The sequence below is a fragment of the Salvelinus sp. IW2-2015 genome, linkage group LG27, assembly GCF_002910315.2.
Source record: "Salvelinus sp. IW2-2015 linkage group LG27, ASM291031v2, whole genome shotgun sequence".
Classification (NCBI taxonomy): Eukaryota; Metazoa; Chordata; class Actinopteri; order Salmoniformes; family Salmonidae; genus Salvelinus; species Salvelinus sp. IW2-2015.
Window position 1 is genome coordinate 5,691,259 of NC_036867.1, and position 15,147 is coordinate 5,706,405.

General features: G+C 42.1%; 1 protein-coding gene across 1 annotated transcript; it reads right to left on the minus strand.

The window, feature by feature from the left end:
- Window positions 1-647: 647 nt before the first annotated feature.
- On the minus strand, window positions 648-14,471 carry LOC111953733 (nuclease EXOG, mitochondrial). The gene is made up of 6 exons (XM_023973193.2): window positions 14,221-14,471; window positions 13,831-13,980; window positions 13,547-13,686; window positions 13,097-13,173; window positions 12,760-12,874; window positions 648-3,494 (listed from the first exon to the last, which is right to left on the minus strand). Exons 1-6 carry the CDS (start codon window positions 14,465-14,467, stop codon window positions 3,009-3,011), a joined length of 1,215 nt encoding a protein of 404 aa, XP_023828961.1. The 5' UTR covers window positions 14,468-14,471; the 3' UTR covers window positions 648-3,008.
- Window positions 14,472-15,147: the final 676 nt, after the last annotated feature.

Below are 15,147 nucleotides of genomic sequence, written 5' to 3' on the forward strand. Positions count from 1 at the left end.
GCTTCATTTTTGGGCGGTGCAAATAGCAGGCCTACATGAATTCAGCCTAGCCTCAAATATTAGACGTAAAATAGTAAACGTAAGTCTGTGACACTCAAATTAGTATGATATGTTACGTTTGGTATGGTTACATAAGACAGAAGGTTACTTAAGCCAAAAACCAAAGGAGGGAGGTTGGTCAGGGAGGTGTAGAATGCAAAAGTCTAGCAACCCGAAGGTTGCGGGTTCGAATCACATCACAGACAACTTTAGCTAATTAGCAACTACTTACTACTTTTTTGCAACTACCTAGCATGCTAGCTAACCCTTCCCCTAACCCTAACGTTAAGCCTTAACCCTTAACCCTAACCCATAACCTTCACCTTAACCCCTAACCTAGCTAATGTTAGCCACCTAGCTAATGTTAAACACAACAAATTGCAATTAATAACATATCATACAAAATGGGTGATGGACATTCACAAATTAATACATACCATATGAAACATAACATTTCATACTAAATATAGGGAGACAAGAGTTACACTTGCTATGTTACATTTACCCCTGAGTCCAGCTTGGAATTAAACATACCCTTTTCCACGCCATGGTTCTTGTAACCATGCTGGAAAGGAGAATGTGAAATGAAAACAACCGAGCCAGCACAATACGGTTTGGATCTGCCTTTATTGTGTGTATCAAGTATTTCTCTTACTAGCCTATTCAGAGTCCATTCAAATTTTTAACACCTGTAGCCAACACCTTTGAAAATATTATGATATCTCCCAAAGGCCATGTGAAGGTATGAACTCTCTCATGTAATTTACAATGTAATGACCTGGATTACACAAAAAATTTGATTACATTTGAACCAGCTGCATTCAATTTCCTTTATGGTGTTTGCCTTAGTAAGGTTAAGAGGATGTAGGTGATAAAAAAGGTAAACACAGTAACATTCATCTCTCTCCATATAGATGTCCCATGCAAATTGATCAGTTTGTGTTAAGCACACATACAGTTCCTGAATCACTGTAAATGGGAAAGCCTCTCTTTACCTTCAGGGTCATTTACCTTGGAAGGTGAAAATGACAGCATTTTACCATATAGAGTAGGATTACAATTACAGTAAAAGCACCAATTTGCAGTGTGACTGGTTAGAAAATCATGTTCTCGGGTGAGGAAAATCTACTTTAAATGGGTCCCATATTCCAAATGAGAACTTCTCTGCTCTCCATATTTATTAGCTGTTGGGAGAAGTTGATATTAATGTACAGTTGATTATTAATAAAACCATGCCATACATTGGAAAAGTAACAACGTATTTCTACATAATATATCATCACATGGTTCCCAGTGCCACCCTTGCTCCTGACCTTCCCTGGCTGGTGATCCCTGACAAACACGGTGGCACAGTGGGACTCTAACCGGTAAAGCAGTGCCAGCTGAGCTCAGAGTGGATTACTGTCACCCCAACCTACTGTAAAGTGGCATCAAATCATTTAAGCTAGACGAATGACAAATATAGCAGCTCAATAGTTGAAAATGGCCACCTATCTAGCCCCTGTATCCTGTCATTCACCTTTAGTAATCTTTAAAAACATTTTTTTTTTTTTTACTTATACTCCCTTTTCTCCCCAATTTCATGGTATCCAATTGGTAGTTACAGTCTTGTCTCATCGCTGCATCTCCCATACGGACTCGGAAGAGGCGAAGGTCGAGAGCCATGCGTCCTCCGAAACACAACTCAGCCAAGCCGCACTGCTTCTTGACACAATGCCCACTTAACCCGGAAGCCAGCCACACCAATGTGTCGGAGGAAACACCGTGCACCGGGCGACCGTGTCAGCGTGCACTGCGCCCGGGCCGCCACAGGAGTCGCTAGTGTGCAATGGGACAAGGACATCCCTGCCAGCCAAACCCTCCCCTAACCCGGACGACGCTGGGCCAATTGTGCGCAGCCCCATGGGTCTCCCAGTCGCGGCCGGCTACGACAGAGGCTGCACCTTTAGTAATCTCACAAGACTGGAGAGGTCCAAGCAAATTCCTGGTAGGCATCAAGTATGAGAATTTCAAGGAGAGAACACAAGCAGAGGAAACTGCTTCGTAATATTGAGGTGCAGCTCTGGTCTGCCAGACAGTGTGTGTACAGTAGACAGAGTGTGTGTTCATGTGTTCTCATTTGTCAATTACACTGCATTAGGCCTAATAGTTCTCATCCTGATTCCAATAGGCTATGGTTGATAAAAATTTAAAAAAATCGCTGAGTAGGATCCTGTGTGTGTGTGTGTTTGTGTGTGTAAGGTGGATGATGGGTGAGTGATGGGGTCTAGGCTAGTCTTTAGTGATGTGATACTACTGTATATCTGATATCCGCCTGGTCCATTTGGCGGATGGCAGTGGTTGAGTGGTAATGTCCTGAAGTCAGCTATGAGGTAATACAAACAATAAAGCGACCCATAGTGCTTCTCGGTAACAAACTGATCCATTACACTGGTGATACATGTGCCCTTCTTTTCCTGCGGTCCAATTGAAATGTCTCAATGCAATTAGTAGGTACAGAAAACGCATGATTCCGCCTGGGTCTCTATTAACGATTAGTACCCATAAAAGCCTGATAAGCTGATTGAGTTAGACGGGGGGACAATACATTTATTTAAATTGACTGAAATCCTTATATGAACTGTAACTCAGTAAAATGCTGAAATTGTTGCATGTTGCGTTTATATTTTTGTTCAGGGCAAATAAAAAAACTATCACATTTTTAAAAAAACTTTTTTGAAATTCTGGCATGGGAAATACACTTTCCAATGGGAAAAAAAACATTAAGAAATATACAGAAAAATCTGTTCAATAAACAATCTAACAAACTATGTAACCCATAGCAAAACAGCCACTTGACCAGTTGCTCGTTTCACAGAGGTTGTGTTCATTAGGCACCAAACCAATGAAAACGGGAGGGACTATGTGGACTTGTCCAATTAGAAACCCTAATTTTCTTATTCTGCGACAAAACGTTTTCTCTTAATGCCCTAAGGAAGATGAGCCAGGTTATGCTCTTTGTTTTCCAGCTCCTTCTTCTTCTCCTGGTACAGTTTGAGTACGTAGTCGTCCGGGGCGATGCCCTGCTCTTTCAGCTCCGCCATGCTCTTCTCCAGCTTCACCGTGGTGCGGGCACTGCCCACCTTCCTGGCCGTGAGGTACAAGGTGAAATCCTTAAAGTCCATCAGCTGGCAGGAATCCCTATCGCACAAGTTGGGGAGGCTCGGAGTTGTCCGCTCCACTTTGGGAAAGAAGGTCAGGCCCGAGATTTTCTCTAGTTCCGATAGACTCACCTGGAAGTCCGTCAGTGGGCGCTTGAAGCCGATTGGCTGGTTGGGTACGACAAAGGCTCCGAGGGCCAAGGTTATTGATGCCGATTGGTTGTTAGTCAAATTGCCCGATGCCGATTGGTCCTTCCCGACGAGGATGACTTTGAAGAGGTGGGTGGGGACGGCCACGTCGTCTTTGCCTATGACCTGCACAAATAACGACACATTACGTTAAATCATGTTAAAACGCAATTTTTTGGCCATTTTGCATATTTTGGTCTATTCGTGCCTCGATAGATTGTGGACTAGGCGGTTCCGAGATACGACAGTGTTAGTTCATGGAGGCCTCGTAAAGAACAGATGGACTTATGCCTTCAGCGCCCTGAGATCTCAAGGAGAGGTCCACGCTGATTTATGGTAAAGGTTGTTTGATCTAGATTAAAGTAGCCTCTAATGGCCACATCAAATAATCCAGGAGCCAGGCAGATCCGCTTCAGCCGACATCCGCATATCTGTAGCGGTTGTTTTGATGGTGTCTGAGGTGGAACTGCATTAGAGCTGTCAAATCCACAAGCGGCACCTAAACAGGACAGTGCCATTGCTTTGTTAGAGGGGCAATAACCATTCAGTTAAAGGGAGAATCATTCACCACACCTGCCCAGTGCCCGGGGCTCCAACTAAGGCCTTGACAAATCAGGGAGACCTCTCAATCGGTTACATTACTCGAATAAACGGGAGTGCAGACTGTACACTAAGATCACATTTCCCTTCACAAGGTCATAAAATAAAATTGGGGTTGTGAAGGAAAGTACCGAAAATAGAACACATACAGTATATAGGCTTAGACATAGTATCAAGGGTGGCTACTTTGAAGAACCTAAAATATATTTGGATTTGTTTAACACTTTTTTCGTTACTACATGATTCCATATGTGTTATTTCATTGTTTTGATGTCTTCACTATTATTCTACAATGTAGAAAATAGTAAAATAAAGAAAAACCCTTTTAATGAGTAGCCGTGTCCAAACTTTCGTATATAAGTCGGAAGTTTACATACACTTAGGTTGGAGTCAACAAACTATGCAGTACCTGTCGAAAGTTTGGACACGGCTACTCATTAAAAGGGTTTTTCTTTATTTTACTATTTTCTACATTGTACAGTCAACAAACTATACTTTTGGCAAGTTGGTTAGGATATCTACCTTGAGCATGACACAATTTATTTTTTCAACAATTGTTTACAGACAGATTATTTCACTGTATCACAATTCCAGTGGGTCAGAAGTTTACATAAACTAAGTTGACTGTGCCTTTAAACAGTTTGGAAAATTCCAGAAAATTATGTCATGGCTTTAGAAGCTTCTGATAGGCTAATTGACATCATTAAGGTCAATTGGAGGTGTACCTGTGGATGTATTTCAAGGCCTACCTTCAAACTCAGTGCCTCTTTGCTTGACATCATGGAAAATTTTTAAGAAATCAGCCAAGACCTTAGAAACAAAATTGTAGACCTCCACAAGTCTGGTTCATCCTTGGGAGCAATTTCCAAACACCTGAAGGTACGACGTTCATCTGTACAAACAATAGTACACAAGCAGAAACACCATGGGACCACGCAGCCGTCATACCGCTCAGGAAGGAAACGCGTTCTGTCTCCTAGAGATGAACGTACTTTGGTGCGAAAAGTGCAAATCAATCCCAGAACAACAGCAAAGGAGCTTATGAAGATGCTGGAGGAAACAGGTACAAAAGTATCTATATCCACAGTAAAACGAGTCCTATATCGACATAACCTGAAAGGCCGCTCAGCAAGGAAGAAGCCAGTTCTCCAAAACGGCCATAAAAAAGCCAGACTACGGTTTGCAACTGCACATGGGGACAAAGATCGTACTTTTTGGAGAAATGTCCACTGGTCTGATGAAACAAAAATAGAACTGTTTGGCCATAATGACCATCGTTATGTTTGGAGGAAAAAGGGGAATGCTTGCAAGCCGAAGAACACCATCCCAACCGTGAAGCACGGGGGTGGCAGCATCATGTTGTGGGGGTGCTTTGCTGCAGGAGGGACTGGTGCACTTCACAAAATAGATGGCATCATGAGGTAGGAAAATTATGTGGATATATTGAAGCAACATCTCAAGACATCAGTCAGGAAGTTAAAGATTGGTCGCAAATGGGTCTTCCAAATGGGCAACGACCCCAAGCACACTTTCAAAGTTATGGCAAAATCCAGAAAATCACATTGTATGATTTTTAAGTAATTCATTTGCATTTTATTGCATGACATAAGTATTTGATCACCTACCAACCAGTAAGAATTCCAGCTCTCACAGACCTGTTAGTTTTTCTTTAAGAAGCCCTCCTGTTCTCCACTCATTACCTGTATTAACTGCACCTGTTTGAACTCGTTACCTGTATAAAAGACACCTGTCCACACACTCAATCAAATAGACTCCAACCTCTCCAAAATGGCCAAGACCAGAGAGCTATGTAAGGACATCAGGGATAAAATTGTAGACCTGCACAAGGCTGGGATGGGCTACAGGACAATAGGCAAGCAGCTTGGTGAGAAGGCTGATGGGGGGACAGTGTGTTGGCCCCTGATAAACCACAGGGAGACCCCACTCCAGGTGAGTTCATCTGGGATGAAGACACTGCACTCCAGGCCTCTCCACCGCGGATGTTAGAGGCTGGCACTACCAACCTAAGGCGGGCATCCCCGGAGGCCTCTAAACCTCTCAATCCCTCACAGGAAACAAGGACCGCCTGGCAATACCCAGGGGGCACTGCCATGGCAACTGGAGAGGTAGCAAAAGAAAATAATAAACTGTGGGTGTGTCGTGTGTGTTTAATCCCCACTGCTGCAGCTCAGGCCCCAGGTGGGTTTGGTGTTTCAATGGGTGGAACACGGCCCCTGTCGCAGATGATCTGGGTGTCTAGGTAACAGCCCTAGGGCTAGGTTCCCCAACTGGCGGGGAACCCATACACCTGTCACTGTGACTTTATTTGGCTCCCGAAAAAGTGTTATTTTATTTATTATCATTTTTTATTGGTAGACATAAGACTGTAAAAACACCAGCAAATCAGCTCCCAAGTTATTTTGATGTAAAAAATCTGTTCCAAAGTATTCCCACGAACAATAGAGATATGTGACCGTATACAAATGTAAGCAAGGTTTGAAATTATATTTTAGTTTTAGTCAAATACGATATTTGTTTGGGCGTCTTGCGGTCAATTTGCAGTCTACAAATTATTTGAAATGATGTTCTGGCCCCCTGACCATCGACTCAAGAAAAAATCTGCCTGCGGCTGAATCTAGTCGATGATCCCTGCCCTAGGGCAACCGTCTGTCCTTGTGGGTTTACACTCTGGGCCTCACTGGAGGACAAAGAAACACTCATAGCACACTTTCTCTGATAGAATAGCCACAGGGGGGCAAAGCTTCGATGCAAACGTAACTAACGCAGAGGAAAACAAACACTAACCTAACCAGCCGACAGCATCCAGATATTCACAAAAAAAAAAAAAATGGAGCTACTAAAAGGCCACTGTCAGAATCTAGCGAGTGTTGTTTGACGTTGAGTAAGACTAATATTACGAGAGAGTTGGCATATTTTATTAATGACAATATGGGCAGTGTACAAAAGTCTCCGTGAATAAATAACAACAGTACTTGTGTGCTTTGTGTGGGTTGGACTTGAAAAGAAGATGGGCTTCATCGACAAGAGGGATTTTTTGTGCAACAGTGACATCTAGTGGCCATGAGGCAGCACAGTGATATGTCCAGAAAATAACCATCATGTTACCTCCCTCATTGTATACGTAAGGGATAATCAACGAGGTGCTATGCGTTCTCGGGGAGACAAAATGTATGACGTGAAGGTGTGTTCCACGACGTGTTTGTTACATTATTTTCCAAAGAACTCATAGAGCCCCGAGTTCATTATCTATTTTATACCATGGCTACAATTTAACACATTTATAGCTGGAAATGTGTTCATTTGCAGGTAGAAAGAAATGTGTTCAACATCCACTGAAGTAGCTAACAAGTTCACTAGATAGCTACAGTAGTTGCCTTGGTAACCAAACAAACAGACTTACTAGTTTAGCTAACCAAACCATTAGTCCTATCTTGCTATTATGAAAGTCGAATTCAGTAATGCCAATAATGTTTTCAATTTGACTTTTGCTTTCAAAATCAGCTCAAACATAGAACATGTAAGAATTCAATGAACTATAGCCATTGAATTCTACTGCTGATATACTGTGCGTTACTTAAGCAATAAGGCTGATCTACCACGGTCTGATCTACCACTTTTAGCATTCTTGGCTCGAACTACCCAGTTTATAATTCCCTTTATAAACTGGGTGGTTCAAGCCCTAAATGCTGACTGGCTGATAGCCGCGGTAGACCAGACCATATACCACAGGTATGACAAAACATTTATTTTTACTGGTCTTATTAAGTTGGTAACAAGTTTATAATAGCAATAAGGCACCGAGGGGGTTTGTGGTAGCTGGCCAATAGACCACCGCTAAGGGCTGTATCCAGGCACTCCACATTGTGTCGTGCGAAGAGCAGCCCTTAGCAGTGGTATATTGGCCATATACCACACCCCCTCGTGCCTTATTGCTTAAATAATGCACAGTATATCAGCAATACAATTCATTGGCTATAGTTCATTGAATTCTTACATGTTCTATGTTTGAGCTGCATTTGGAAGCAAAGGTCAAATTGAAGTTATTGGCATTGCTGAATTCTATTTTCATAATAGCAAGCTAGGACTAATGGGTTGGTTAGCTAAACTAGTAAATCTGTTTGTTTGGTTACCAAGGCAACTACTGTAGCTATCTAGTGAACTTGCTAATTCCTTCAGTAGATGTTGAACACATTTCTTCCTGCAAATGAACACATTTCTAGCTGCAAATGTGTTAAATTATAGCCATGGTATAAAAAAGATAATCAACTTGGGGCTCTATGTGTTCTCTGGAAAATAATGTAACTCCTTGGAAGGTTAGTTCCACTCCCCTAGCGTGTCATGGAACACACCTTCCACATCATACATTTTTTCTCCAGAGAACGCATAGCTCCTCGTTGATTATCCCTTATTTATAAACTGGGTGGTTCGAGCCCTGAATGCTGATTGGCTGACAGCCGTGGTATATCAGACCGTACCACGGGTATGACAAAACATTTATTTTTACTGCTCTTATTAAGTTGCTAACAAGTTTATAATAGCAATAAGGTACCTAGGGGGTTTGTGGTAGATGGCCAATAGACCACAGCTACGGGCTGTATCCAGGCACTCCACGTTGTGTCGTGCTAAGAACAGCCCTTAGCCGTGGTATATTATCCATATACCACACACCCTCGTGCATTATTTCTTAAATAATGCACTCTAAAATGCCCTTCAAGCCAATTAGAAACGAGTATTCAACAATGTCATGGTATAATTAAGAGATGATGCCCGAGAAGCCGGTGTTTCGAGGATATATAACCAATTTCTAATAGCAATAAGGCACCTTGGGGGTTTGTGGTATATGCCATTGGAGAATATATTGGCACGGTTTGCCAATATATCCTATATCCCGGCTTCGAGGGCATTATCACTTTTATAGGTTAACAATAGGTTAACAACATATTCAAATAATGATTGACATATTTTCATTAAAAACATTATTTTGATGAATTTATTCATGCCTGTTCATCCTTCCACAAGATATAGTCCCGACACAAATCTAGGGTTAGGGTTGCTACACAAGCCGGCTGGTCGTTCGTTCTATCGGTTCGGTTGCCAGAGACGCAACCCAGTCGTTCAGTCTTTTTATTCTGTATCCAAATGTTCCATTGCCATACTGGCTGGCAACATTCTTATCCCTTGCTTGCTAGCTAGCCAACTACGGCTAACTTACTGTCACATCAAACAGTGCAGCCAGAATAACAATTTAGCATTTGCATTTGTTTAAGTTGTTTTGTAGTGACAGTCACTTGGATACATCCATAACAATGAGCTAATGCAGCGAGATTTCGCCTGGCATAGAAAACGTGCTCTCGTCAGGACACTGTTGTTCAGAGGAACTAGCCAACAACACAGCTAACACAATCACTTCAAACTGAAGCTGGAAAGACTGCAAACTAGCAGCATTTAGTTTCGTTTTACCTTTTTTTAATTGACATTTCTTTGTTTATATCCATAAGAATTATGTCAGCTKATTCATAATTTCGACTGGCTGAGAAACGCTGCCTGCCTGTCTGTCTCGTCCCGACTCCCGACACGTTCATTACTATGGGACAGCTGGAGATCAAATTTTAATATTGAAACAATGTTGCAAATGTCGGAGAGAGACGGCAAGGTTTATACAAATCTCCGCTGTTGAAAACGAAATGTTAGTCTAAAAGAAATGTGAAATAATGTCTAGATGCTTTTTATAGTGGAGATCAAGTTTAAAAATTGCCTGGCTGGGCTGATGAGACAGTGGATTGCTCAGTCAGATGGAACAGAGTAAATATGCATTTTAGCCGGTGGTGACCTGTGGAATAGACACCGGCTGGAATGCAATTTTAACCAATCAGCATTCAGGATTAGACCCACCCGTTGTATAATTAAGTGATAACGCCAGAGAAGCTGGTGTTTGGAGGATATATTGGCATGGGTGTTGTTAGGCCCGAAACAAACCGTGCCAATATATCCTACAAACACCGGCTTTGTCGGCATTATCACTTTTATACAACGGGTTGCCAACATATTCAAATAATGATTGACCTATTTTCATTAAAAACATAATTTATTCATACTTCCATATAGTTCAGACACAAATCTAGGGCTACCCAAGCCGGCTGGTTGCTCCTTCTCTCGGTTCTAAATCTATGGATTTAGAACTAAAATCTATGGATTTAGTCAAGTCAAACAGTACAGACAGAATAACAACAAAGTAGCTGCATTTGTTTATTTAAGCTGTTTTCCGGTGATTTTTTGGGGATACATCCATAACAATGAGCTAATGATGTGCGATTTAGCCTGGCATAGAACATTTGCTCGCTTGCCAGGCCACTGTTCAGAAGAGACAGCTAACACAATCACTTCAAACTAAAGCCGGAATGACAGCAAACTAGTTGCATTTCTTGTTTTTCTATTGACATATATTTGTATATATCCATAACAATTATGCTGATTCAGGATTGACTGGCTGAGAAAAACTGCCAGCCTGTCTGTCTCGTCCCGACAACCGGCATTACCATAGGACAGCTGGAGATTTAATTTCAACATTGAAACAATGTTGCAAATGTCGGAGAGACAGATCTAGTATATAAATAAGCTGAGCTGATGAGACAGTGGATTGCGCAGTCAGATGGAATAGAGTAAATAGTCATTTTAACATCATAGTTTTAGCCGGTGGTAACTCGTGGAATAGACACCGGCTGGAATGCTGTGTTTTAACCAATCAGCATCCAGGTTTAGACCCACCCGTTGTATAATGTACGGTAGTATATAGATCAGGGGTATTCAACTCTTACCCCACGAGGTCTGGAACCTGCTGGTTTTGTGTTCTACCTGATAATTAATTGCACCCACCTGGTGTCCCAGGTCTAAATCAGTCCCTGATTATAGGGGAACAATGACAAAATGCATTGGAACTGTCTTCGAGATCCAGAATTGAGTTAGAGGGGTATAGATTATAACAATTATACACAGTGCCTTCGGAAACTATTCAGACCCCTTGACTTTTCCCCCATTTTGTTACGTTACAGCCTTATTCTAAAATTGATTAAATTGATGTTTTTCCTCATCAATCTACACACAATACCCCATAACGATAAAGCGAAAATAGTTTTTTCAAATTTTTGGCTAATTTATAAAAACTGTAAATCTGAAATACCTTATTTACATAGGTATTCAGACCCTTTCCTATGAGACTCGAAATTGAGATCATGTGCATCCTGTTTACATTGATCATCCTTGAGATGTTTCTACAACTTGATTGGAGTCCACCTGTAGTAAATTAAATTGATTGGACATGATTTGGAAAAGCACACACCTGTCTATATAAGGTCCCACAGTTGACAGTGCATGTCAGAGAAAAAAATCAAGACACGAGGTCGAAGGAATTGTCGGTAGAGCTCCAAGACACGATTGTGTCGAAGCACAGATCTGGGGAAGGGTACTAAAAAAGTACACAGCATTGAAGGTCCCCAAGAACACAGTGGCCGCACTCCTTCTTAAATGTAAGAAGTTTGGAACCACCAACTCTTCCTAGAGCTGGCCTCCCGGCCAAACTGAGCAATCGGGGAAGAAGGGCCTTGGTCAGGGAGGTGACCAAGAACCCGATGGTCACTCTGATAGAGCTCCAGAGTTCCTCTGTGGAGATGGGAGAACCTTCCAGAAGGACAGGTTCTGCAGCACTCCACCAATCAGGTCTTTATGGTAGAGTGGCCAGACAGAAGCCAGTAAAAGGCACAGTAAAAGGCACATCACAGCCCACTTGGAGTTTGCAAAAAGGCACCTAAAGACTCTCAGACCACGAAAAACAAGATTCTCTGGTCTGATGAAACGAAGATTGAACTCTTTGGCCAAAATGCCAAGCGTCACATCTGGAGGAAACCTGGCACCATCCCTACTGTGAAGCATGGTGGTGGCAGCATCATCCTGTGGGGATGTCTTTCAGCGGCAGGGACTGGGAAACTAGTCTGGATCAAGGGAAAGATGAACAAAGCAAAGTACAGCGAGATCCTTGATGAAAACCTGCTCCAGAGCGCTCAGGACCTCAGACTCGAAGGTTCACCTTCCAACAGGACAATGACCCTAAGCACACAGCCAAGACAACGCAGGAGTGGCTTCATGGACAAGTCTCTGAATGTCCTTGAGTGACCCAGCCAGAGCCCGGACTTGAACCGGACGTCTCTGGAGAGACCTGAAAATAGCTGTGCAGCAACGCTCCCCATCCAACCTGACAAAGCTTGAGAGGATCTACAGAGAAGAATGGGAGAAGCTCCCAAAATATAGGTGTGCCAAGCTTGTAGCGTCATACCCAAGAAGACTCGAGGCTGTAATCATTGCCAAAGGTGCTTCAACAAAGTACTGAGCAAAGGGTCTGAATACTTATGGAAATGTGATATTTCCATATATTTTTTTATAAATTTGCAAACATTTCCCCCAAAAAAACAGTTTTTGATTTGTCATTATGGTGTATTGTGTGTAGATCGATGAGGATGTTTTCTTTTTAATCAATTTTAGAATAAGACTTTAACGTAACAATGTGGAAAAAGTCAAGGGGTCTAAATACTTTACGAGTGCATTTCTTTTTGGAGCTCTCAGACAAACCACTGACATTGAGTGAACACTGTACAGTTGCCCCTAGTCGCATTTCCCCCATTAATGGTTAAGGTTAGGATTTGGGGAGATCCTAGATCTGTACCTAGGGAAAACTTCACCCTGGACTGTACAGTGTGGTCCGCCTAACAGCTTCAGTTACCTGGTAGGACACTGTCTTTTTCCCATCAGCCCCCTCTTCAGAAAGGACCAGAGGTCCCGATATGACCCACACGTCATCAAAGCGCTTGGCTAGGTCCCTGCAGTACATCTCCAGTCTGAAATACAAAACAGTCTATTATACTGGGGCTGTTCACAGACTTCAAAATGATCATTCCATTGATCAGAAGTAAAGTTTGGCTTCAAGGTACAATAGCTTAGATTAAGAGAGAGTTTTATTTCAGCATAGGTCATTCCATGTATATACAGTACTAGGACCAAGTAGTATCACCTAACTTGTGGAACAAATGCAATGAATATCACTGGGGTTTCCCATATACCTGTTCCAGTATCCAGCGTTGTTTTCATAGTTCTGGGGCACAATGTTGGATAGGTAAAAGGTTTCAGCCATTGACTGCTGTTAATAGGAACAGAAAGGAGAGAATTCTGTAAGACCAGTTCACCTCACATACCATCAAAACAAGAAAAGGTCTTAACAAACCACTGGTGTAAACCACATCAACTAAGGACAAGACATTACCCCACCTCTTTAAGGAATACCTAGGATAAAGTAATCCTCCTAACCCCACCCCTCCCCCTTAAAAGAGTTAGATGCACTATTGTAAAGTGGTTGTTCCACTGGATTTCATAAGGTGAATGCACCAATTTGTAAGTCGCTCTGGATAAGAGCGTCTGCTAAATGACTTAAATGTAAATGTAAAATTACTCCAAGCTCAACCTACGAAACTAAATGTCACCAATATGTTGGATAGGTGTGATGTGCTGGGTACCTCTGAGGTCTTGTTGTCTCCTGCGGGGGCCATATGGCCCCTGGACCAGCCACTGCCAAGGTAGTCAGCATTGTGTGCAGTGAAGGGTTCTGGGATACTGGGGTCTGGCTTGAATTTACAGTGCTTTCTGTCGGCTTTCCCTGCGGCAGCAAGAAGAAGAGAATTAGCCTATATCTAGGATGTCTGTATAACAGCTGCCTATGACTATCCCAGTGAGCACAATACATTTTTGCTCATAGGGATATTATGACTACATTATTAGATTAACATTACAAAATTGTTACCCAATAGTTTCTCATGTGACAGGTGCTCTGCGACCCATCTTGGTGTTTTCATGGCTTGGTTGTAGGACAATGTGTGGTTGGCGTAGTATCGTATCTCAGCTCCTGTCAAGGGGAAGCCATACCGCCCTATGTCCTGCTGTGCCTGAGGAACTGTAACAAAGCATTGATGTTATTTACATAGGCAGAACTCACAAATATTGCAAAATTATACCACATTTGGCTTGCTTCTGAAGTGGTTAAGTTTAATATGAATCATTGGGTACTTGTGGATCAGCTTTGATAATTGTTCATTAAGTAATCATTACGTATCATCTGTGTATACTGGCTAATTTCATTACAGGTGATGGCTAACTTAAACTAAGCTAGCTAAATACTAACTTAAAAGCAAACCTTTCTCGGGCTCTCTCTGGTCCTCTGTGTCCTCATCCTTGTAAAGTTTCATCACTGCAACACATGATCCAGTGGTGACGGCGGCGCCGCACACAAAACCACCGACAAATCTAAAGAATTTAACATTCCCTGACATCTTTATAATATTCAACAGATAAAATACTTTGAAATAATGTGTCTTGTTGCTTTGTGTTTTTAGGTAGAAGTTATCACCAGCGTCTCGTGGGCAACACAAAGAAAAGTACATCCGGGTCACAAAATTTCGAAACTTTTCAAAATAAAAGTCCCCTACGTTCACGATATGTGAAAATGACTAGTCTAAATATGAACAATGATCCATATTTGTTTATATTTAAGTGACATTTGCACTTTTATGGGTGTCAAATAAATGCCCCAATGAAATACACTGTATATGCAATACAGTACATATTGGCTTATTATATTATTATGATGTTATTATATTGACTTACGTATTGGCTTAGAAAACTACTCCAGGTGCTGAAGTAAAAGTGGGGTTGAGGTTACTCACTAGAGAATGTAGAATCTATATATGTTATTTAATGGGGCACTGAGGTCTATGTGCCCAGCAGCACTTTCTACTCCCCCACTCCATTCGTCCCAATGTAGTCTCGTCTTGCCATACCTCCCAAATCACGTCGTTGTCATATCTCCCTTGGAAGTCTGGAGAACGTTCTATAGCAAAAACGGTTTGAATGGTCCGCTGGCTCCCAGCCGCAAGATTTTGATTGGATGTTACATTTCAAGAACCCTCCCCTTACACGCCCGTAGAAGGGGGTGCTGTATGTCATGTGAGTCAATGTTCCGTCCATGTAGTTGTTGCCTCTGCTAGATTCCAGCAGTGTTGCCATGTCCGCGGTTTTCCTGTTAAATGGGCTACTTTGAAAACGATGTCGCGTGTGAATGTTT

Bases quoted from the DNA above. Each gene is read 5' to 3' on its own strand.
- LOC111953733 (XM_023973193.2), bottom strand. From the start codon at position 14,467: ATGTACTTTTCTTTGTGTTGCCCACGAGACGCTGGTGATAACTTCTAC. The intron at 13,687-13,830 runs GTAACAATTTTG...TTGCTGCCGCAG, and splicing joins GTCACATGAGAAACTATTGG to GGAAAGCCGACAGAAAGCAC. The intron at 3,495-12,759 runs GTAACTGAAGCT...TTATTTGTGCAG, and splicing joins AAAAGACAGTGTCCTACCAG to GTCATAGGCAAAGACGACGT.